This window comes from Sciurus vulgaris (genome assembly GCF_902686455.1).
Source record: "Sciurus vulgaris genome assembly, chromosome: 5".
In the NCBI taxonomy this organism is placed as follows: domain Eukaryota; kingdom Metazoa; phylum Chordata; class Mammalia; order Rodentia; family Sciuridae; genus Sciurus; species Sciurus vulgaris.
Genome location: NC_136465.1, coordinates 7,460,615 through 7,486,131, shown reverse-complemented (window position 1 = coordinate 7,486,131; position 25,517 = coordinate 7,460,615). Strand labels below are relative to the sequence as shown.

General features: G+C 44.0%; 1 protein-coding gene, 1 long non-coding RNA gene and 1 pseudogene across 3 annotated transcripts in view; 2 read left to right on the top strand and 1 right to left on the bottom strand.

Annotated features, from left to right (window-relative positions):
• The first annotated feature begins 816 nt into the window (after positions 1 to 816).
• LOC306662153 lies at positions 817 to 6,607 on the top strand (annotated as a pseudogene). Its single transcript has 3 exons — positions 817 to 1,301; positions 5,604 to 5,771; positions 6,300 to 6,607. The product of its transcript is annotated as an uncharacterized misc_RNA (transcript).
• A 13,864-nt stretch (positions 6,608 to 20,471) lies between these two features.
• LOC306661169 lies at positions 20,472 to 22,228 on the bottom strand. The gene is made up of 2 exons (XR_013763820.1): positions 22,096 to 22,228; positions 20,472 to 21,892 (listed from the first exon to the last, which is right to left on the bottom strand). It is a non-coding gene; the product is annotated as an uncharacterized lncRNA (long non-coding RNA).
• A 277-nt stretch (positions 22,229 to 22,505) lies between these two features.
• MTMR9 (myotubularin related protein 9) overlaps positions 22,506 to 25,517 on the top strand; it is a 42,568-nt gene continuing 39,556 nt past the window's right edge. The window contains 1 exon segment of the mRNA XM_079139951.1: positions 22,506 to 22,698. Within this exon segment, the coding sequence (XP_078996077.1) occupies positions 22,517 to 22,698 (182 nt within the window). The 5' untranslated portion in view covers positions 22,506 to 22,516.

Genomic DNA, 25,517 nt, shown 5'->3' with positions numbered 1-25,517 from the left:
CTTGTGTTCTGGGTGCTGTCCCTGTCCCAGCAGGATCAGCATCAGCTGGGGTTTCTTGGAAGCACCCACTCTGTGTATGCTGGGACCTCAGTGGGTTTGCATGCCCTCGGAAGCTTGAGAAGCACCCACTGAGGGTATCACAGCCTTGAGCAAAGTGCTTGAGAGAAAGCACTTTGTCACTGTTAGGACAGTCTTCCCAGGGAGTTTGGCATATTCAGAGGACTCGAGAGGCAGAAAGCAAACCTGTGTCCCCATTTGACCAGTGAGGAAGCCGCAGAGCCAAAGAAAAAGCAGAGGGTTCAGAGAGTGGAATGAGTGTTCAGCCTCTTGTCTTGCTGACAGAGAAAACACTAAATTGTTTTGATAAACGTATTCACAGAAGATGTTAGTTAATACTATCTTTCTGGAATTTTTACTCAACTAAGGAAGCAGGGCCACTTGGTGACAAAGAAAGTCTTGGGGTACCAGGCTATTGGGCTGGAATTTGTGTTGGGTTCAACCATTTTGCTAACCTGGGTTGTGTGGCTCTGGGAGACTCATGTGGCTTCTTGGACTTTGGTTTTCTCATCTGTAAAATGTCAGTGACTCCAATCTCATCAGATCCTGTGCCCCATTTTGTAATAGATATTTCCAACATCTTTTCTTTTCTGAAATTAAAACCACAGGTGAAGCTGCCTACAGACATGATTTTTAAAGACCCCCCTGGCTTCCTCTTCCTGTACACAGCCTAAGGTGATCTGTGAAAATGGTTCTCTAATCTCTTGACACAGAAAACCCCACAAAATCATGCAAATCTTCATGTTCACCTTCATGTGAAAAACTGCACAGGCCAGAAAGGGTATGCATATCTGAAAAGCCACCAAGTACCTGAGAGATGTCACTTTACAGAAGAAATATGTGCTGTTCTAGTGTTGCAATGGAGTTGGGAGGTGTGCCCAGGCTGAACAGTGAGAATGGACATAGGGTCGGTGGCCCAAACAGAGTGCCGAATTTTTGCTGCACAAGCTTAAAAATGCAGAGAGTAATGCTGAACTCGAGGGTTTAGACGTAGATTCTCTGGTCATCGGACACCCCCAATGTTTTGGGTAAACAAAGCACCCAGGATGCATTGCTGTACTTACAGAGCTCACAGTTGGATGAACCCATACCTGAGCTCCCCCTGTTACGTACAGATGATCCTCACGGCAAAGGAACAAATTGCTCCTAAGCCAGAAGAGGAGGTTGCCCAGAAGAAAAAGACATCCCAGAGGAAACTAAAGAAACAAAAACTTATGGCATGGGAGTAAATTCAGCAAATAAAAGTAAAAGAAAAAAAAAAAAAAGATCTCTCTGATGCCCTACCTATAACTTAAATGGGAAATTGAAGTAAAACTAGGTTATAATAAAATAATATGCAATCCAATATGTAGATACTTAGGTGGTATATTATCTGTGTCTTGTCTTTTCTGTATTCTGATGCTTTGCCTTCTGGGCTTACTGACCTTGCAGGGGCTGTGCTTTGCAGGGTCAGTCAATTCATAGAAATAGCATACGCTTGGCCAGGAGCAAGCATGCTTTTCAAATGCAAACCAGCCACAACCCAACTCTTCTTGATGGGGTTCTCAGATCATGTCACTAGACACCTGCCCTAATCACCCCAGGGCCAGGTACTAGGCAACTAGGGAGAACCCCTATGCCCCAGGGCCCCTGAAAAGATCTGCACCATCAGATCCTGAGCTTGCCCACCTGACATTCCCATTTCTTCCTGAAGACCACCGTCCCCCTCTCCCACACCTTCATGACAACTCCAGGGCCTCCTTGTGTGGTCCCCCGTCATGGTGTGCCCCTTCCTCCTGAGAGCTGTGAGAACAGAATATCTTTTCAATGGCAATCATCTCCTGATCTCTTGGCCTCACTGTAACCTCACATTTTCTAGTAATAAACTATGTTTTAAAACATAACTATACCGCAGAACGTAAGGAAATCGTTTCTTGGAAATGTTTCTAATGAATAGCCTTGGATTTTAAAAAAATTCAGAAAATCAGGAGCTATTCTCTAGATGGACAGAGATTGAGAAAGCAGAGGAACAGCTGGACTGGGGGATAAAAGCTAGTATTTATTAACAGAGCTGACTGATTTGCATAAGATAGAAGAAGGAGGAAAATCCCTGAATTTAAGGCTGGATCAGATACCAACATAAATTATGGATTGCGGAGGAAAATAAGGAAGTAGGATATTCTAGCAAATAATCCAGGGCTTATTTATCAGTGTATTCAAAACAAGTCCCTGTCATGACTTGGGACCTGGATGCGACGATATATCACAGAAACCACATCTCTGGTCTTGAAATTCCATCTGTGTGATAGCAGGTCTGTTACAAGGTCTGGCAGGATGTCAGAAAGTTTTATGGGACCTGGGTCAGTTGCCTCTTGTGACCCATCCTGGGCATTGCAGGACGTCAGTACCATTGCATTACCCATCACTGGTGTCCTCTCATCATTGTGACAGTCCAAACTCCCTCCTAAGAGTTTCAAGATGCACATGTTGGCTGGTCACCACCCTGGATGACCCTCAGAATACCACAGCAAAACATACAAAAGCCTAAGAAGAAAATAGGACCAACCAGGCCACACTGGTACACTTTTGAGAGCAAATCACAATCTTTCAGAGAACATACAAGAAACCCTAGTTTTAGATTTCAATATCACCATTGTGCAAACCCTTATGGCGCTGGGAGTGCAGCTCCAGTCAGGCGCTCTCTAGGCCCCAGGCGCTGATGGTTGATGGAGTGTTCTGGGGCTCTTCAAGTGCTTGGGCTTTGGAGCTTGGAGCCTGGGCAAGACAGTTTGAATTCTGGATCTGCCACTGGCTAGCTGAGTGGCTGTGGCTAATTCACTTGAGCTGTCTGAAGCAGTTTTACTAATGAGTAAATCTATAGGCATATGCCTAATTTATGGGCAGTTGTAGCGAGAAGGTAACGTACACAAAGGGTTTCATAGTACTTGAGAAACCTGTGTAATCTGTTGCTGACTTACACACTAACTGATTGGTATATTTTCAAACGTTCCACCAGAGGGCGCCAAACACTAGTCTGAAATTTGGCTGCTGTCAAGGAATTTCCCTTCCTCCCTGTATTCCTGCTTTACTGCCAGGGGACACGGACACCAGGACACCTCCCCCTGCCCCAAACGCTTCAGTTATAAAACATGCTCTCAAAATCCTAAGGATTGAAATCTAATAAAAAGGAAGGAACCGACTTTCCATTTTTTGACCCTTCATACCTGAGAAGTCCTGTAGCTAAAATAAAAAGTCTCAACTTCAAGGCTGTTCATTTAAATTAACACAGTTCTTGAAGAGTCATCTTTGTGGAATTGTCCATCGCTTAGAGGGATGGGGAGGACAGAGCTACCGGCCGGCCTCCCCTGAAGCAGGCATTGAGGGATGCATCATTTGTTGTGGAGAATTTAAACACAATAATGCAAATGGCTAAAGTCAGTTCTTTGGATACCACCACGTGTGAGCCATTCTGAATAATGTCAGTGGTAAAATATGGTAAATTACTGCTCCTTAAAAAAGGCCACGTTCAGAGTTCTAAGTAATTTCTGCATTTTACCATATATGTAGACTTCAGTTGGACATACTTTTGTGTGTGTGGCATGCTGGGGATTGAACCCAGGGCATTGTGCATGTGAGGCAAGCACTCTACCAACTGAGCTATATCCCCAGTCCCATACCTTCTTATGCATTCATTGAATAGATAAGAAATTGTATTCTATCTGAAAGTTAATTCAGGGAACTCGTACAAAAGGTCCTATCACACAGACTGCCATGTACATTTTCATTCCAGTGTAAACTCAGAAAAACTTCAAACTTGGATTTGGCTCCTGGAGAAACTGACTTCACCTCTTGGGCTTGAGTGGTGGATTCAAAATAAACCACAGGAACCCAGGGATGGTGAAGCCAAAGCATTATTTTACTTTTGTCATTCTATGTGATAAAAACTAAGGTTTTATTTGTGCCTAAAATTTCAAACAGCAAAACAGAGAACTGTGATGATGTATTTTTATTGGCAAAGTGCAAAGTTAATTCACATGTGACATATTACTAAATCTGGATAGTATTAATATTGGAACATTTTCTTCCTTTAAGTTGTGTGTTCTGAAACTTTACACTGAACTAAGAAAATAACAATTACTATTGATTATCATGCAATTATAATCATAAAACAATTTTGCTGTATAGTGGAGAGGGGTGTTAAAAGTTATCCACTCTAGGTGTCAATTGTTCTAGGTCCTAAATCCCAACCCATTTGATTTCCATGCCCCTTCCTGGGATGCTGCGGTGGTGGCTGCCACTCAAGGATGGAAGGAAGGTGTCCCCACTAGGGAACTGGATCCTGCTCAAGAGAAGCTGGGAGGGGGTCAAAGTTGGGCCTCCAGAAGAATCCTAGAAGTGGCTCCCTGGGCTTGGTGCCCCAGCCCTTCTCTAATCTGAATTCTCTCCAAGGCCAGCCACTTCCCACTCCTGTACTTGCCCAGCCCTTTTACTGAAGAAGGATTTGAGAAGGTCTCAGAGCACCTGACAAAGAGTGAGTTTGGTCTGCAACCTGAGCAAGGCTGACCTGTGCATCCCAGACAGAGGGGCAGGCCCTGGACTCTTGAAGGCCTGGAGGGATGTGTGTTTGGCTACCACCGCACCCGTGATGTGTGCGTATTAGTAATCCAGACTGTGCTTTAGACTGGAACTTGGAAAGTGACAGTCCATGGAGAGAAGCTGACGACATCTCTCTCCCTGCTGGTGGGCAGTGCGGCAGGGTTTCAGGAGCCCCCTCCTAGAGGTCTGCAGCGTGGGCTCCCAGCTGCACAGTCAGCTCCATCCACAGCTTCCGACCTAGCAACTGCTCTTATCACTTACTAAGGAGAGAGTTGCAAACCAAACTGTTGTATCTGCTTTGTTCCTAGTTCTTACAGAAATTTCAACGTACGGACGAAACCAAAGCCCACAGAAACCAAGTAAATGGCACGATGTCACCTGGCGCACTATGTGAACAGCAAGTCCTGGCAGGGTTCTTCAGAGCGCTTGGTAGGGGCGTGTAGAAATGAGCTCGTCATTCCTTCCTGAAATCTTTTTTGTCTTTTTAAAAGTTTTTAAGAAGGTAGTTTTAATTGTGGTAAAAGACACAAAAAAATCACACAGGATCTACTATTTTAAGCATTTTATTCTCTCTTTTTTTTTTTTTTTTTTTTTTGTGGTACTGGGGATTGAACCCAGGGCCTTGTGCTTGCAAGGCAAGCACTCTACCAACTGAGCTATACCCCCAGCCAATTTTAAGCATTTTAAATGTACAATTCTGTGGGATTAGGTAGCTTCATGTTATGGGAACATCACCACCATGCATCTCCAGAACACAGAACGGGAACTCGATAGCCATCACTTGGTACTTCCCTCTCTCCAAGTCTTCCTTCCTTTTTTGTTTTTTTTTCCTTTCTCCTTTTCTTTTGCAGGGGTGGGGGTTGAACTCAGGGCCTCCTGCATGCCAGGCAAGTGCTCTACCACTGAGCCGCACCCGGCTCCTCCCCCAGTCTTGAGTGGAAGCATACTGTCACTGTCGCCACCCTCTGTAGATGAGGGCAGAGAGACTTGGATGGTTCAGGAGCTTCCCCTGGTTGCAGCTGGTGGCAAGTGGGGCTGTGATTTGGAGCCAGGTGGTTTGGCTTCAGGAGACACGCACTTCACCCCTCCTGAGCCTGGGGACCACGAGGGTACTGACCGAGGGTACCCTCTTTTCTGCGGTGAGGGTGTCCAGAAGGCTGGAGGACTGAGGCCTGGGAAAAGGCAGAGGGGGTTCCACATCTGTCCCCGTCACCCCGAAGCCTGCGTCCTGCACAGCCTCTTAGACTAGAGCAGTGATCCTATTCCCTGTGTCCCAGCCTCCGCTCTCGTCCAGCTCCCAAAGCAGTGGTGGTCCCTCCCGCCAGCCCTGGCCCTGGGTTCTAGCTCACCTGCAAGGAGGGAAGTGGTCTCTGGACTTGGGCCGGGGGCAGCCGGCCGGCCCCTTTGAGGTGCAGCTTGGGGCTCTCTGTAGCTGGGGGCTGCCGTGTGCCCCGCACTGCTGGAGAAGCTCCTGATGACCGCTTGGGGCCAGTGCCACCCAGGCAGGAGCCCTCCCGCCCTTCCTCACACCTCTGAGCTTCCCCGGAGAGCTGAGTGAAGACTGCCTCCTTCTCAGCCCTGTGCTCGGGAGGCCCGGGGGATGTCTGGACCCAGCACTTGGCCCGGACAGGTCCTTATGTACCCCCTAATTTCCCTTCTGATTTCAGGCCATGGAAACGTCCAGCGCGGAGGAAGAGCGGCTCCGCCGAGGGAGCGGGATGGGACTTTCCCGCGGGTTCACGCGGCTGGGAGCCTTCCTGGACCCGCTGAACCGAGACTGCCTGGCTTCCGCGGCCTTCCTGAGCTTGACCCAGATCAGTCCCCACTCGCTGGTCACCACCAGCGCCTTCCTCCAAGCCCCACTGTCCCCGCCTGGGCGAGCTCGGCACGCCGGCCCTGCCCCTGCGGGGCTCTTCTCCGCAAGTGGCCAGCCTCCAGGAAGTCCGTCTGCCGCCCCTGTTCTCCAGCCTACTGAAGTCCCCGCCGGGGCGGGCAGGAAAAGAAATCAAAGGCAACGCGATCAAAAAGGAAACGTAAAGTTACTTCTGCTCACAGACTGTATGATCTTTTCTTGTTCTTTTTTCTTTTCTCTTCTCCTCTCCTCTCCTCTGCTCTCCTCTCTTCTTTTCTTTCTTTCTTGGTACCGGGGATTTGATCCCAGGAGCACTTCACCCTGAGCTACATCCCTTCCTTTTTCATTTCTTCTTTTGAGACAGGGTCTTGCTAAGCAGCTGAGACTGGCCTTGAACTTGTGATCCTCCTGCCTTGGCCTCCCAAATTGCTGGAGTTACAGGTGTGTGCCATGTGTGCCTGACCAGATTGTGTGATCTTCAATGCAGAAAAGCCTAAAGATTCAACAATAACAAAAAGAAAACTGTCAGAACTACTAAATTCAGCGAGGTTAAGTTGCAGGATACAAAGCCAACACCGACAATTGGTTGCGATTCTATTCGCTAACAACAAACAGTCAAACAAGGAAATAAAACAATCCCATTTACAATAGTATCGAGAAGAATAAAATAGAAGTAAAGTTAGCAAGGAGGCAAAAGACTGTGCACTGAACACTATGAAACACTACTGAGGGAAATTCAGGAAGATGCAAACCAGTGGAAAGATACCCTGTGTCGAACAATTTGAAGACTTAGGAATGTTGAGCTATCATGCTGCTCAGGGCAATTGGAAGATTTCATGGAATCTCTATGAAAATCTCAATACAGTTTCTTCTTCTTCTTCTCCTCCTCCTTCTTCATCTTCTTTTTTGAAAAATAGAAAAATCCATCCTGAACTTTATAAGGAATCTTAAGAGACTCGAAATAACCAAAACAATATTGAAAAAGAAGACAAAGTTGAAGACCTCATGTTTCCTGATTTCAAAACTTAACCTCAAAGCCTCAGTAACCAAAAACTGCGTGGAACTGAGACAAAGAGATACAAGGAGACCCGTGGAATAGATGGCAGATCCCCAAAATGAACACTCAAGTGTGTGGTCAAGTGATTTTTGACAGGCCAGCCAGAACCACTGCGTGGGGAAGGATGGTCTGTTCAGCAAATGGCAGAGGGAAAACGTGATGTCCACCAGTGGAAAAAAGAGGCTAGACTCTTGTAACTGTACACCAATGTCAGCTCTGGCCGGGAGTCCTACATGTAAGACCTAAGCTGATAAAACTCTTTAAAACACGTAGTCTTCCTAACATTGGCTGGCAATGGTTTCTTGATCATCACACCAAAAGTCAGTCAACAAAGGAAACAATAGATAAAAATGGACTGTATGAAGACGTACAACCTCTGTGTATCAAAGTACACGCTCCATGGAAAAAGGCAACCAGCAGAATGGGAGAAAATATTTGTAAATTGTATGCAGGATACAGAAAGAACTACCACTCAACAATAACAGAACAGATACATAGTTATCTTTTTAACCAAAATTCTCAATTCATTTGGAGTATTTGAAATGTGAATTTTTATATAATTCTCATGTACTTGTTTTTACTAACTAATATTAAAGCCCTTTATATTTTTCTTAAAAATTTAATGCAGAAATGTTTTGGCAAAGCTGTCATGTGACTAATTGGTGATCCACTGATGATTTGCAATTCTTTGGTCCCTCTAATTCAACAGAAATTTCTGTAATTAATTACATCTTCCTTTCTCTGATTCAAAAACTTTTTAGAGAGAGAAATAATTTCATATTAGAAAAAAGCAGTATTTTTTATTCTTCTATGAATTACTTGGTTGTTTATACATGGTTTGAATTCTTTTTTTTTTTTTTTTTTTTTTTTTTGTGGTGCTGGGGATTGAACCCAGGGCTTTGTGTTTGCAAGGCAAGCACTCTACCAATCAAGCTGCATCCCCAGCCCCTTAAATTCTTCTTAATGTTATGCTTTGCTACGGTATCATGCACCTTTTACTTATTACCATCTTAATCTGTTTTAGAGATGTTACAGAGATGTTAAGTATGTTCACATTGTTTTGAAAAGCATAAAAGCATAAACTTTTTTAAAAAAATTGTTTTATTTGTTCTAAGTAGTTATCCATGACAGTAGTGCATTTATGAATTTTGATAAACATACATAAATGGAGTATAATTTCTCAAAGTTTTAATAACTAAATAAACTGTTAAAAAGTCTTCTAATTTGAAAATATTCTTCACCCGTAAGAAAGTTTTTGGAAGTTTTAATCACCAGAAGACTGATTTCCATAACTTCTTTCGAATGCCCAATCAGGTTTAATCCCCAGTAATACAAAATAACAAAATCAAATTTGTGTGCAGGTGGTTGCTGTATATACTTTGTGGCTTGACTCATTCAAACAATTTTCATGCTTTATTTCTCTTGACAGGAAAGTTTTTTCCTAAAGGGACACACACTGGGAACACTGTATTTTGGCATAATTTTTTTTTTTGCACTTTGAGATTCTTTGTGTTATTCATTAATGTTCTTTGTAACTTCTGAAAGCCATCAGAATAGGAGCTGTGTTGAATTTGAGAGAACTTCCGCCCTGTTCTCCAGTTCCCTCGGGAGATGCCTGCCTGTTCTCCCTGGAGCTTCTGCACTGTTCCTCTAGCTAAACCAGGGATATCATCATCCACACATCTGCTGTTGTGTGGGATGGCTGGAGGTAGAGGTCTCTCGAATGAGTACAAACTTTTTCTAAGTTTTCTTAATTAGTTTAAAAACAGCACTCGACTCTGCTCGGGACCAGTGTTTAATGTAGCATGTGGACTTGAGGAGGGGAGGCAGGTTGCCAAGAGACAGACCCACCTGCCCAAGATCCATGTGAGAAAGGGGTTGTTGGGCCAGAGGATGATTTCCTGTTGTGTTGGGGGTGGGGGAGTCCCATTTGGCAGCATGGAAAGGGATATGGAGTGGGACGAAAGTGGGGCCACCAGTGGACTTTGGGCACTTTCACATCCTTAGATTCAAGAGCCTCTTACAAAATGCATCCCTCTCACCACATCGAGTTATCCCTGTGAAGGCCATGGCAGGTTTAGGTTAACCAGTACACTAGTTCCATTTTTCTAGCTAGTTTTAAGAATCTTTCCCATAATGCACAGATCTGTAAAAATCAGGAGTTTCTTTGGAATTTCTTTCTTAGAAGCAGAAAAATCCATATTGTAAACAGATTTGAAAATTCAGTTCCTCATTCTCTCTGAACCCAATAGAGGTGTTGAGTACCTGTTGTGGCTGGTGGTGGCCATATTGGCATTCCTGAAGTCTCCGCTGTACAGAGCTGGTTTAGACCATGTTCCCTGAAACATGGCTTCTCATAGGTTAAGCATTGCCTTGTGCTAATTTGTATGTCTTTGTGTAGTAGCTACTGTTATTGCTGCTGCTTCCTCCTCCTCCTGATGGCTTTGTTGAACTCTAGTTTATATACCATATGATTCACTGGTTTGAAGTATATAGCTCAGGGTTTTAAACTACTCAAAGAGCTCTGCTACCACCACAATCAATTTTAGCTATCCTCCCCAGACACCCAGCTGTAAGCAACCATCCACTCCTTTCTGTCCCTGTAGATTTGCCTGTTCTGGACATGGATCAAATGATTTGTGGTGTTTTGTTACTGGCTTCTTTGACTTACCACAATGCTTCCAAACTTCATCCATGGTGCAGCACATATCAGTACTTCATTCCTTTGTGTGACCAAATGAAATTTCTTTGTAGGGATATATCACATTTTTTAAATCCATTCATCAGTTGGTGAACGTTGGGGTTTCCATCTTTTGTTTATATAAATAAAACTACTATAAATATTCATGTACAAGTTTTTGTGCAAACACATTTTCATTTCTCTTGAGTTTATACCTAGAAGTGGAATTACTGACTAAATGGTAGTTCAATGTTTAGCACTTTGAGGAACTGCCCGTCTGTTTTCCAAAGTGACTGCACCATCTTCTCTTCCCACCAGGATTGTATGAGGCTTCTGATTTCTCCAGATTTTCACCAAAGTTTATTATTCAACTTTCTGATTATAGCAATTCTAATAATACATTTTCCTGATGACTAACAATGTCTTCATGTACTTATTCACTGTTTCTATATCTTCTTTGGAGAAATAGGTATTCAGATTCTAAGTCCATTTTGAAAATTAAGTTATTTGGTTTTTTTAAAATTTTTGGGTAGGCATTCCTTCTTCATTGAAGGTACAAGTCCCTTATCAGGCATGTAATTTGCAAGTATTTTCTCCCATTCTGTAGATTGTCTTTTCACTTTCTTGACACTGTTTCTTGAAACACAAAAGTTTTAAATTTTAGTTTAAATTATTATCATGTTTGTTGCTCATGCTTTGGATGTTGTATCAAAGAATCAATGGTAAATTCAAGATCATGGAGATTTGTCGCTAGGTTTTCTTCTCATAAGTTTATGCTTTATCTGTTGCCTTTATTGATTTGGAGTTAATTTTTGTAAATGGTGTGAGGAAGGGATCCAACTGCATTGGTTCAGTCTGACTGTCCAGTTAGACTGGCACCATTTGTTGAAAGACTGTTCCTCTCCATTGAATGGTCTTGGTAGTCTGGCTGAAAAATCAATTGTCCACTTATGCAAGAGTTTGCTTTTTTAATTTTTTGGGGGGGGTGCTGGGGATCAAACCCAGGGCCTTGTGCTTGCAAGGCAAGCACTCTACCAACTGAGCTATCTCCCCAGCCCCAAGAGTTTGCTTTTGGGCTGTCAATTCTCTGCTGTTCTATTTTTCTACCTTCACTGTCTTGATCACTATTGTTTTGCAGTAAGTTTCAAATTGGGAAATTGTGAGTCATCCGACTCGGTTCTTTTTTGGCATTGTTTTTGCTATTCTGTGTTCCTTGAAATTCTGCATAAATGTTAGGACCAGCCTACCAATTTCTGCAAAGAATCTAGCTGGGATTTTAACAGATACCACTTTCAATTTTTAGGTCACAGTGGGAAGAATTTACATCTTAACAATAATATGGTCTCCCTTTAGATGAACGTAGAATATCTTTCCATTTGCTTAGATCTTCAGTTTCTCCCAACATTATTTTGAAGTTTTTAGAATAAAATCTTGCTCTTATTTTGTTAATTTATTGCTAAAAATTTTATCCTTTTTGATGCTGGTATAAATTAAATTGCTTCCCTTATTTTATTTTTAATTGGTCATTGCAACTATATAAAAATTCAATTGAATTTTATGTATCGATTTTATATCCTGCAAAATTTTGAGCTTGTTTATTAAGTCTAATCGAATTTTAGTGAGTTCCTTAGGACTTTTTATTCACAATGATGAGTTTGGTGTGAACAGAGATAATTTTGTGCTTTCTAATCTGAATGCATTTTTTTAAATTGCCTAATTGCTCCACAAGAACCAGTCCAATGGTTGAATAGGAGTGATATGCGTGGACACATGATTTTTTTGTTGTTGTTGCTGTTTTTGTGTTCTTTGATTTGTGTGTGTGTGAGGGGGTGGTTTGTTGCTGGACAAGTGATTCTTATCTCATTTCTGCTCTTGGGAAACTGTCCGGTCCCTCACCATTAAGCACATGCTAACTGTGAGATTTTCATAGATGGCCTTCTATCAGGTTGAGGAAGTTCCCTCCTATAGTTTGTTTAGAGTTTTGTCAAATGCTTCTTCTGCATCTACTAGAATGACCATGCTGCTCTGATTTTTTAATTTTGTGGATATGGTTATTACAATAACTGATTTCCAGGTGTTAAGCCAACTTGCATTCCTCAGGTAAATCCTAACATGGTGTTATAGCATATAATTTGTTTCATATGTTGCTGGATTTAGCTTACTAGTATTTTGTGGAGGATGTGTGCATGGCAGGGGCAGGGGGTGGAGACTGAACTCAGGGCCTCTGTGCTAGGCGAGGGCTCTGCCACTGAGCTACATCCCCAGCCCTTTTTGAGACAGGGTCTTGCTAAGTAGCTGAAGTTAGCCTCCATTTGCAAATCTCCTGCCTCCACCTCCCAGGTAACTAGGATCACAAACTCATGCCCCTGTGCTCAGGCTTTTTGAGAATTTTTATGTCTGTAGTCACAAGAGATATCGTTCTATGGTTTTCTTTTCCTGTGATATCTTTGACTGAATTTGGTATTACAGTAATAGTATAGAATGAGTTGAGAAACATTCTCTTCCCTTCCCTCCTATTTTTTTCAAGTTGTGAATAAGCATTGATTCTTTTTTTAAATGTTTGGTAGAGTTGAAGAGAATGTCTCTGAATCTGAGCTTTTCTTTTCTTTTTTTTTTTTTTTTAATATTTTTGTAGTTGTCGGAAGACCTTTATTTTATTTATTTATATTCGGTGCTGAGAATTGAACCCAATGCCTCACACATGCTAGGCAAGTGCTCTACCACTGAGCCACAATGCCAGCCCTGAGCTTTTCTTTATGGGAAAAAAAATTTTTTTTGATTACCAATTTAATCTCTTTACTTGTTGCAATTGTATTCAGATTGTCTATTTTGTCTTGAGTCATTTTCAGTGGTTTATGTCTTTCTAGGAATTTGTCCTTTTCATCTATTTATTGGTATATAATTGTTCAGAATATTCCTTTATAGCCCTTTTTGTTTCTGTAAAGTCAGTAGCAATGATCCCTTTTATTTCTGATTCTAATATTTTCAGTGTTCTCTCTTATTTCTGGGTTAAATTTTTATTCATCTTTTCAAAGAATCAGCTTTTGGTTTCATTGAAGGGAAGAAATGAATCTCATTTTAAGCCATGGAGTTTGTAGTAAGTTGTTGCGATAGTCGTAGGAAACATCTACAGTGTGTCAGGAGCCTGGGCCTGCAGGAAAATCTTCAACAGCTTTTGGTTTTTGCACATGCATTTGTCAGGCACTATTTGTCAGGCACTCACTGTTTTAAGATGTGATGTCACCTGTAGCTTCAGCGTCAATCTGGGAGCCTGTGGAACAAACTTAGTTCCTCAGAGGTCCTGACTCAGCAGGTTGGGGACAGGGCCTGGGAATCTGAATGTCCCCTTTGCTTCCTCTAGAAATTCTGATGTAAATGTTTCACACCCTACAGCTTAGGAAATACTGCCTACAGACAGAAATTGTTACCACTGCCTTGGTAACCCCAAGGGAATTAGACAGTTAGGAGGAGGTCCTGAAGCTAAAGTAGTCATGAGCAGGCACTGAAAGCCATATGCTTACCTTATAGGACCAGCCTCCTGCATTTCAGACACATGCGCATTAAAAGATTTGAACAAACACTAATATTGTTGAAGGCTGCTAAATAAATTTACTGTCTGTTCTAGCCAATGCCTGACATAGGCCTGGTCTCCTTTTCTTAGTGTATTTATTAAGACGGACTTGCAACGTTGAATTCTTCCTCTGTCTCCAAGAGATGTATATACGTAACCTTACAACTCAGAAGTGTCATTCTCCATGACTTGAGATATGAAATATGATCATGTGGAAGGACAGAGCCTGTGTCTGTTGTAATTTGACATCTATATGATGGAGAGCATTCCTCCAATGATTGTGAGACACATAAGATAGAATACAGATTTTATTTTGCCAGTCAGGGGTGTAAGGAATGCCTAGAGGAACACACACACACACACACACACACACACACACACACACACACACACACATATACACACACACAGAGACTTGTAAGCACATGACCATGACGGTCAGGGAGCATGTGGAGAGAGGAAAGAGGGGCTCAGGGGCCAGAGCCTGTATTGGGTCCAGGAAGTTATCCAAACAGGGTTCCTGTGGGGAACCGCAGTGGTGGGTTTGAGGTGAGCAGGCAGGAGTTCTAGGAGGTGGCGCTGTGACAGAGAGGTGGTCACTGGTGTAGGTCTGTCAGTCCATGCAGGTGTGAGTTGTGAAGGCTGCATACAGCTTCCCTCAGGGAGGCAGTCACCAGAGGAAGCAGGCTGTGGCGGACATGGGGATCCACCACACTGAGGAGCTGGCAGGAGATGGGTGTAGAACTGGAAACTGTGTCACTGGTGACTGAGTCCTGCTTCTGCAGAGAAAGTCCAGCTTCCGTTCAAAATGGAGGCAAGGGCAACGTGAGATCCTGGGAATTCACCCACAATCTCTCAGTCTTTGTGGGAGGATGGAGCCTAACTGATAATTACCTACTGTCGGACCCAGAGGACCTGATTCTATGGACACTAGCAGGCCTTTGGGTCTCACCTCCCTCACTCTGCTGAGTCTCCCAGCCCCTCTCCTGTGCCTGTCACCTCTGTACAAATTCAAGGTGAGTCCAGTTCACAACTCTTTTCCCTGGTGCAACAGTTTCTGTTCATTCAAATCTGTCCTTACCACTGTGGCCAGTGTCTAGCTTTGTTTATCTTTGACACTGACGAAGACAGACTGTCTGCTAAAGTCTTAGGCTAGGAGACATTTAATTTGAAGCGATTGGAAGCAGATTGTCATTGCTTGTTAAAGGATGTGTACATGCTCACACACACTCCCCAAGTCACTTCCAAACGAGGAGAAAGCATGAAAGTGAATCAAGTGAAAAGACTTTCCTGTGGAGGAAATGACTTCAACAGAATGCAGCAGGAACTGAACAGAACAAGAACTACTCCTTCCTGAGTTCTTGTTGAGCATACTTCCCCTCCCCTGGGGATGAGAAGCTGTGGAAGCAGAGACCAGATGCCAACCAACCCATGGGACACATGTGTCAGGCAATTAGCTGGTATTCATAGACTAGCTGATTCTTCATTTTCTCCCTGTTCCTCATCCACTGTTACAAGAAAAAAAAATTCCAAGCATGGTTAGGCAGACATTATCAGGACCACTGTGGTAGGTAGAGACCACTTGCAGAGAGATGGATTTATCCAAATGTAGCACAGGCAGGTGAGAATTTACAGAGCACAGCGGACGGGTAAGAGGAAACCTTAGGTACAGTAAGGATTCTGCCTGAGCCCATCTACCAAGATTCTTGATTGACAGGCTGCGGTTGTCAGACATCACCTGGCAGAAGATGGAGGATGAGGATCAGATATTGAAAGTGGTCAGATACAGATAGCAGGTGAGGGATTCTGGATAAACCGACTTAAACTGTGGCTTCTTTGCCACAATGGGATTTTACAAGGATGTGCAGTGATGGACCCATGAACAGGTTCAGAAGCCTGACTAAAAGTTGGCCAAGACTGACTACAATTTGTAACTCAGTTGTAGAGCACTAGCCAAGCATTTGCAAGGCCCTGGGTTCAATCCCCAGGACCACAAAAAAGAAAAAACAAAAATGAAACAGCAAGTCGGGTGCGGTAGTGCACATCTGTCATCCCAGCTGCTTGGGAGGCTGAGGCAGGAGGATCACAAATTCAAAACCAGCCTCAGCCACTTAGCGAGGTCCTAAGCAATTTAGCAAGACCCTGTCTCTTAATAAAAAATGAACAGGGCTGGGGATGTGGCTCAGTGGTTAAGTGTCCCTGGGTTTGACTCCTGGTACAAAAAAACAAAAACAACAACAACAAAACCCTAAAATATGACCAAGCAAAGAATCTACATTGCCAATCTCAAAGCAAACAAAAAAACCTGGACTGAGTAAGTAGTGGGGAAAAAAGGCAGTGGAAGTAGAAAAAGCAATGATGTGAAAGGAAAAAAAAAAAAAAAAAAAAGGGGTTTTATTTCCCAACCAGCCACTAACTAGCGACATGATTTCAGCTACATAATTTCACATATTGAACCTTAGAATGGAAAATTCAGTTCCACACAGATGTATTTATAAGATGCTTATTAAGTACCAGTCAATGTGCTCAACTCTGGGCAGCCAGGACCTCACCCTCGTGCAGGTGATGGAGATGAGAGTGCAATGGGATCGTTGGCCAATGGATGGGACCTGGGCAGAGGAGGAAGAGCCTTGAATAAGGAGAGAGGAGACTTGAAGCTTACCTGAGCACGGCAGAGGTAGCATGAATGAGAGTCAGGAAAGGGAAATCGTGGTCCGAATGTAGAAGATCAGGATCTAAACTCTTCAGAGGTAGAAAAGCTTAAGGGAGGAGGTAACATTGCAAAGATTTTAAATTATGAATGTATGATTGACCAATTCGTAGTTGAATACAAGTAACCCCGTAAGAACAAAAAGGAAGGTTCATAGCAGTAGTTATTGTTGCCAAGTCTTTTGGTGATTTCTCGGAATCTGACCATCCTCAGAAGGTTAGGAGGTTAGGTTTCCCCGTGTCAGGGCCCTGTAAAATGGAATCGCTGATTCAGATCACTCCAGACCACGTGATGTTAAGCCACAACTCCATGTTACCAGTTTTCACTAATGTTCATTAAGTTGTGGTTGTGTCAAAATTCAGTATGTCTTTTTGTTTTTGTTTCAATTTCTAAATTTTAACTTAAAAAATATTGATACTAAGTTGAAAGAATAGTACAATAAACATTTTAAATCCTCCATCTGGATTGATCAATTGCCAATAATCTATTGTTTTGTTCTCTCTTTGACCATGTATTGTGTATGTGCGTGTATACATACATACCACACACACACACACGTGTATACAGGTGTGCATTTTTCCAGAAGCAATTAGAAATAAGCTGCAGATATGGTGACAGTTCCTCTTCAAACATTTCAACAGGTAACTCAGGAGAAAAATGATGTTTCCTTACATAACCGCCTTATCATCATCCTATCTAAGGAAATCAGCATTAACTCAAGAAAAGCACCCAGTGTGCAGTCTGTGTTCATACGCCAAAATACCTTCTCTAGCATTTCTTTCTGATAAAGAGTTTCAGAAACTCTTTATCAGAGTTTTTGCCATTTTTGTTTTGTTTTGTTTTGTTTTGAGATATTGTCCCGTTGTGCTGCCTGAGCTGACCTTGAACTACTGGGCTCGACTGATTCTCCCACCTTCCCAAGTGCTGGGACTCCAGGTGTGTACACAAGGCCTGGCTCTTCCTGCCCTTTTAAATTTTGTTTTTGTTTTCCGTGGGGTTGAATTCTCAGCAGTCATGCCAGCTGGGCGGATGAGTATGATGCCTCCCCCTTAGATCTGCGTTCAGCACATTGGGTGTGAGCCCCTCCAGGGGAAGGGCCGGGTCACGTGTCACACCAGAAGCGCAGGATGCCTGGCTTCCGCTGCTCTAGACTGCAGTGAGGACCACCAGATACCGCCACTGTGAAGGTGTGCTTTCCTCCTTGTGATAAGTTAGTCACCCGTGGGTGCTACTTATAGATCTGTCCATCTCAGAAAAAGCGGAGGGTGGGGGGAGTAAAGGACAGTGGAAAAAAGCCAAAGGGGAAGTAAGGAGGGTTACTCGAGAGGAGTGTGACAGTCTAAAGGGGCCGGGGAAAGGTACATGTCACATTCAGAATTACATATAAAGCTTCACTTAAATGGAGTGGGGGAAGATGGAAAAGCCAGGGAGGGGAGGCTGAGAGGTGAGAGCAGGCCCGGGTCCTCTACTACTTCATTGGACACTGATCCCTATTTGGGTTCAATGACAGAACAATAAACCCCAGCAGTAATCACTGAATTAGCATTGTTGACATTCCCACCTAGTTAATTTTGCTACTTCTTAAATAGGCCTTTATTTTAGATGTGTCTCTTTATTTTAATTATATCCAATTATATGTAATTGCACGTTCTTAGTTCACTATGGCCAGGAGCAGAAAAACACTTTGCTGGAACAGAGTGCTGATTTCCCAGCATTCTCCTCGCTCCTGTTCCCAGCTGCCCGTGTGTGCAGGGGAAGCTGCAGCCACACCTGATTCTTCCCTGCCCTGGACAGGGGCTCTGCAGTGCAAATTCTTAGACATTGCTCCTCTGAGAGATGGAATCTGTCATCTTGAAATGGAGAGGTTTTAAGACTGTTTATGTCAGTGGAGGACAAGGGAAGGGACATCATGTGGCATCCCAGTCTAGGTTATGAAAGGTGACACAGCTTCCACTTTGCTCTGGGGAATACTCTCTTGACACCTTCTTCTGCACGTATGCAGTGTAACTGTCCTGAGCCTGCCACATCAGCAGGAATGCCAGACAGCTTCCAGCTTCCAAGGAGACCACAGGGAGAGGGTGGCCCACAGGGAGAGGGAGGGAGCAGGGGAGAGAAAGAGAAAGAGAGAGAGAGAGAGATGTCTCGGCAGTTCCCAGTCACTTTAGCCTCATCCTCTCCTATTTCAGTTCCACCTGCCAGATTATGGCACTGTTTTAAGAAACTGTGTTTGGGGTGTTTCCATGTAGCAATGCCAACAGTCCCTCTTCCTTCCACTTTGCCATTTCCTTCTCAAGTGGCAGGACCCCATTCTTTCACTTAGTCTCACAAAATGAAGTGGTTCAGAGGTTGAGATGCAAGACCCAGATATTGGGGTGTAGCTATGAGAGTGTAGAACCTGAACACAGAACCACGGGTCCCATCTTCATTCCTAGAACTTTCTTGTTTTTGATGGGGGTAATGAGACTTCAGCCCCACTTTGCTTAGTTAGGAAAGGCTATCTTATCCTAATACCCACAGTTCAGGATCTTAACAGACAGAAACTGCAAAATAAGTCTGATTTAAATTAGTGGATCAGCAAGGGCCTGGGCCTTGGACTACAAGTGGTGCCTTGTGTTCTGCCTCACTGCTTGGTTCTCACTGCTTGGTTTGGAGATGGCAAATGGTGGTGGCCTGAACAAAGCTACTGACCTTGGACTTGGGGAGAATGGGAGAATTCAAGACATACTAGAAGACAGAGTGAACCACTTGGTGACCAATTTGCTTGCAAGGTGTGGGAGGTGTAAGAAAGACCTGGCCTGAGGTTATCAGGTGTTGCAGCTGCTCCCGTCAATACACAGCAAAGCAGGTGGAGGACAGCTGCTCATCACCAGTGCACCCAGGCAGTGTCTTCCCCAACTCAGACACTTCTGTTACTCTTGGAAACTGTCAACCTTTCCTTAAACTACTTCAAATGACCTCGGTTTCTACAAACTATGCAAAGCTTAGCAGGAAAACACAAAGCCAGAAGAGTAAATCTGCACTTTAAGTGTTTGTACTTCTTTTGTTCACTAGCTCTTGGGAGTGTGTTAGCCTTTCCAAATTAGTTATTACTCCTTGAAGGCGAGGGTCATGTCAGATCTATTGTTTCTATTCTCTGCAGTGACCCAAGTGGGCGCTTCATAAAGGTGAGTTGATTATTTGATAAACATATTTTGGCAATTACATATCAATACCATTATATCTCACAGAATGGTGAGAATTATATCTATAAGGTATTAACTTCTTTACACGAAATATAAATGCCATAATCTTCCTTGGGTTATCAGAATCCTCCAAGACCCTCATGCCCAGGCAGTTTGGATAAGTATTCGACCACAGTTTGGTTGCATTATTTTGTTAGAATGCAACCTATCCCATTACAGTTGAGTCCACTGCCATCTGCTGTTGACATGGTGAAGTACCCTCCATTCTCTGCCCCTGCTCTATTTACCACTGAATTTTTGTTTTCCTCAGAACTCAACGGCTTTCCATGCTTTGAGCGTCAACTCATGATAGGTGTGATTTTCTATAGTCTCTCATGTTTTAAAGTAATAGCTCAGCAGATAACTCCCTCATGGACAAAATTCTCCCTCATGGACAAAAAGAGCTTATGGCTTCATAGAATATTAAAACATTTTTTAAACTTAATGACATCATGCTATTTTCATAAGCTATATTCAAGAAAACTAAAAGCCCATCTTCAGAGTGTTGACCTTACTCATCCTTCAAGGTCCTATTTCCCAATTATAAGCTCTTTGTAAAACTTTTCCTGAATTTTTATTATTTATTTAATACACTGGGTATTGAACCCAGGGGTGCTTAATGATAAGCCATATACCCAGTCCTTTTTATTCTTTATTTTGAGACGGGGTCTTGTTGTGCCTGGACCACCAGGTGATTGTTGCGCCCAAGCCCCGAACCATCCCCAAAGATACCACAGGGAGACCAAGCTGTATGCAACCACAGAAAGAGTCAGTTTATTCAAGCAGCTGCTTGAGCACTCGACACAGACCAGCTTAGCAGTCAATGCCGAGTACCCCAAGCACAAGTTTACAAGTTGTTTTATACACTTCAGACAATGGGACTCAGTTTCTCTTTTACAATTGGAGGGTTTATGTCCTTGTTTACATATTAGGACATGTTTTGGCTGCAAAGTTTTAGTCACCAAAGTAACCACTGGTCTATAGGAGGTCAGTTTGACCACCCCTGTTACCTCTAGCAACAGCCTAAATCAACTGCCAAGGACATCCTGTTACCTAGCTAGGCTGATTTCAACCCGTCTGCAGCAGCTTTTCATTTTTAACCTCTTTTTAGCATCAGCAACTCTGGCAACTTTTTAAGTCAACTCGTTGGGCCCTTACAGTCTTACTAAGTTGCTTTAAGAGCCTCTCTAAATTGCTGAAGCTGGCCTCAAACTTGCAATTACGCAGCTTCAGCCTCTCTAGCTGCTGGGATCACAAGTGTGGGCCACTAGGCCTGGCTTCCTGATTCTTCATTCTGAAAGAAATTCTCCTTCCACAACTGGTAATTGTTATAAAGGACCAAATTAAGAAAGGAAGACAAAAATTCCAGTTTTTAAAAAAAAATAGATTCATAAATAATCTCCCCCACCAACCCTTCTCTGCTGGTTCTTGCTTTTCTTTGGCAGAGAAATAATTTAAACTGGACACCCAGGGATAACAATGTTATACAGTGTTTAGCCTTGAGAAGAGAACAAGAGGGACAAGTGTTGGGTAATCTGATGAGGTCACGTTATCTTTGAATACTCTTGAGACTTTGGCCAACCACTGTTCCTAGGACTACAAGGTAAGGTTTCAAAGGCTAAGAGTAAAAGCAGACCAGGATCCAAACATATTTCCCATTTTAGAATAACGATGTCAATGTAAAGAGGGAGGGAGGAGGAACGAGCAAGGAGAAATTATGTGAATAAGTCCCTGGCATGCCTTAGGAATTCTGCCACAGCTCAACTGCATATAGCGGAGAGGCCATGGGTGGAGACCAATGCACCAAGGCCTTGGATTTCGGAGATCTTGATCGGAGTCCGGGCTTCGTTGCAGAATGACAGGGAGCCCTCCCAGGGCGCCCGAGCCACCTCTAGGGTGCGTTGGGTCTGCACCCACCTAGGTCGCTCTCACAGCTATCTGCACGCTTCTCCTTGTTCGCGGTCACCACGGTGGCGGAAGTCCGCGGCGTCTGCCCGGGGTCCCTCGCACAGACCGGCGGCTGCTCCACGGCCCCGGCAGTGCTCGGACCCGAGCACCGCAACAATCTCCGGCAGCCCGACGCTCCGAAGTGCCCTCGAGCGGCTACTACTCAGGTGGAAGGAAGAGGGACGGGACCTCTTCTCGTTGGCCCATCTTCCCGGGCCTTTTCTGGTAGAGAACAGATGGACGGGGCGAGGAGTGTGGCTGGAGGGTAGGAAGGCAAACAAAATAAAACAAAACAAAACAAAAAACAACAACCCAGAACCTAAAAAACAACCGGTTCCTCTCCTAGGAACACAAATCTTCTGGTCTGGTTGTGTTTCCGGAAGCGTTTCTCCGGACGTAGGAGAGGACCAACTTCCGGTTCTCACCCCTACGTCTTCCGAGTCTGAGCTCCGCTGCTTCCGCCCGGAGTCGCTGAAGGCTCCCGTTGCGAGCAGCTATTTCCGCCAGAAGACCCTAGCGGCTCCCGCTAGGAAGCTGGTCCTAAAGCGGCCTCCTCCTTCTATCCTCAGCCGGCACGTCGCCGAGGCGGGGTGGCCGAGTCCCGGGCCTGGGTGACCGGCGGGTGCGGGAGGGCCTGGCCCGGCCGCGGCCCCGGCCTTCCGCGGCCAGTGCGGAGCCCGCAGGCCTCGCCGCGCCCACCCGGCCTGGGGCGGGGCGCGGCCTCCCCGCCCCGGACCCCGCCCCGGCCGCCGGCCCAGCGCGGGTCATTCCCTCCAGCCCTGCGGCGGGGTCACCGCCTCGCGGCCCTGGGCTCGGCGGGCGCCCGGCTGCGGCCGCTGGGGGAACATGGAGTTTGCGGAGCTGATTAAGACCCCGCGGGTGGACAACGTGGTGCTGCACCGGCCCTTCTACCCGGCGGTCGAGGGGACCCTGTGTCTGACGGGCCACCACCTCATCCTGTCCTCGCGGCAGGACAACACGGAGGAGCTGTGGCTCCTCCATTCAAACATCGACGCCATCGACAAGCGGTGAGTGCGCCGGGTCCCCGCGGAGCCGGTCCTGCGGCGCGGCGCCGCCGCCCCCAGCAGGCCCGCCTGCCGCGTGAGCCCGCCGAGGCCCGGTTCGGGACCTCGGTTTTGGAAGGCAGAAAGCTCCAGGCAGATGTGAGACCCGGTTTCTGTTGAATCTGGCGAAGGTCTCGGGCATCACGTGGTCGCTGTCGTCCTGATTGTCATTTTTGGTACATAACATCATTTGGATGGATTTTCAGTGTTTGAAATTTCCTTCTCCTTGTCCCATCACATTCCTTGACGCGTTATCGACTGTCAGTCACAGTTCATGAAATTGTGATTGGATAGGATTTGGATAAAGTCTTCACCACTTTTGAGGAAATTTAAAGAACAGAGTATGAAGTATTTAGTAATACATGCCACAGACTCTTTCATTTCCCCCTTAAAATGTTCAGTTTATATTTTATTTCTTACCTTCTGGGTTATCATTTTAATAATTCACACTAAGGGAGATTATAATGTCTTCTGTGCATTAACTCAATCTTTGGAAAGAACAAGGTCGGCTTTTAAGGAAAAGTATGAACTAATTAACTTTTTTTTTTTGACACTACTTTTTATCTTTGCAAAGCATTGTCTCAAAGTCAAAGTTATACTTCCATCTGCTCTTAAATTTCCCATCTCCCTGATGTCCCTGTGTGTTCTAGCCAGGAGAAGGCATACAGATTATCCAGTTTACACTGAATACATGAATGACAACAACTTCTTCTGTTGCCTCACAGGAGAATTTGAATATTAAGATTCCCACAGAGGTTATTGCCTTAAAATAAAATAATCAGAAATGGTAGAATTTTCAGCAGTTTGTGTGAAGCAGTGGTAGATTTATGTATTTATTCACTCCTACAGAGGACTCTGGATTCTGCAAATCACCTTTTCCTGTGTAAAAAGATTTCCCATGGTCTTTATCTCATTACCTATATAAGGAGGTCTGAACCAAGGCTGTTGTTCCTGGTTGTTCAAGTTCTAGGCCTAACCTACTTTCTCATTTTTTCCCCCCATTTCTTTTCATGAACCCTTCTTGCATTTCCTTTCATGACCCCTTTTTCTAGCCAGTCCAAGATTTTTGTGTGTGAGTGGCTCATATAAATCCTGCATTCTCTTGTCTTTGTATTTTATTATCTTTTCCTTCTGGAAAAATACCTTGCTTCTCCCCAAGTAAGTTTTACATTTATCAGATGCTTTTATATTCCAGATGTTTTGTGAGGTGTCAAAGACACCAAGATGAATAGAATGTAATTCTTGTCTTTCAGAAGTTCATAGGCTTTCATCTAAGTGTTTCAGTTTAACCAGTTCAGCTGCCATGTCCTTCACAGGTTCTGTTAATTCCACAATTGAAAGCAGTTCCTCTCACTTTGAAATCCAGTAGCTCTTTGATTATCTTTCTTTCATAGGCATATATTCATATTTGCATTTTGATAGAAATATATTAGCTTTTTTGAAGCCAGGGCTCACATCCTATTATTTCCTTCAAAACTTGTAACCGTGGCTTGGCCTTTAGGCACATAAGAAGTAGGATTGACCACTGAATGGTCATATGAGTTGTCTCTCCGTGATCATCAACTCTCCTTTCTGATTGACCTCTATTTATGGTTACTTTTCACTTATTTATTTCCCCATGGTAGCATTTATAGTTGCTGAGCTTCATTAGGTGATAAAGAAGGAGCTATATAAGGCTGGACCTTTTAATCTGTTACGGGAAAATGACAGACTGCAGACATATTGATCCTTTTCCTGGGAAGCAGCACGATGTAATGGAAGGAGCATGATCATGGCCAGGTCAGTTTAATTGTTGCTCTCAAGAACTAGTTTACTTCTGTGTGTCTTCTGCGTGCTGAGCGTTATCCAGGTTCTTTAGGTGCGATGGTGACTTATACTGACAGGAGCTTTTGTACTAGTGAAGGAGATGGACTATCACATAAATGAACAGATATTGTATAAATCAACAGCCAGTGTGGTGGCACGTCTGTGATATCCTGTAATCTCAATAATGTGGGAAGCTGAGGCAGGAGGATTGCAAGTTCAAGGTCAGCGTTGGCAAATTAGTGAGGCCCTGACTTAAAAAAAAAAAAAAAAAAAAAAATGGGGATGTAGCCCAGTGTTAAAGCACTCCTGGGTTGAATCCCCAGTACCACACATACTCAAAAAGATATATTTCTACCTATGTCACAGGAAGGAGGATAAAGGAAGATGAGAGATTGTAGAGTGCAAGAGGTAGTGTTTTAGAACAGGTTTCAGAAAAGGCAGATGACATTGGATTAGAGATAGAGATGTGAAGAAGTTAGAATGTGAATATCTGGGGGAACAACTTTCTAGCCAGAGGGAACAGCAAATGGAAAGATCCTGAGTCAGGAACATACTTGCCTTTTGTAGAGAAAAGCAAAGAGGCCATTGTGGATGGAGTGCAGTGAACCAGGAGTAAGGACTGGAGATGATGGGGGATGTGTTTGGAAGAATAAGCAGGAGCCAGATCATGGCAGCCCTTGGAGAGTTGAAAGCAAGGAAATAGCAGCATAGACTTTTTTGAAGATAATTCTGGCTGCTAGCAGGAAATGTGGTGTTGAGGAGTGAAGGTGGAAGCAGAAGGTCTAGTTGGAGATGGTTGAGTAGTTGACATAAAAGATGAGGGTGACTTAGAACGAAGCACTGGCGTGATCACAGGTAGTTAGATTTGGGGTGTATTTTGAAGGTTGAGCTGCATGCCTTGCTGAAGAATTGTAAATGGAGTGAGAAAGAGAAAGTCATTAAGAATGACTTGTTTGGTTTTACCTCTTATTAGGTAG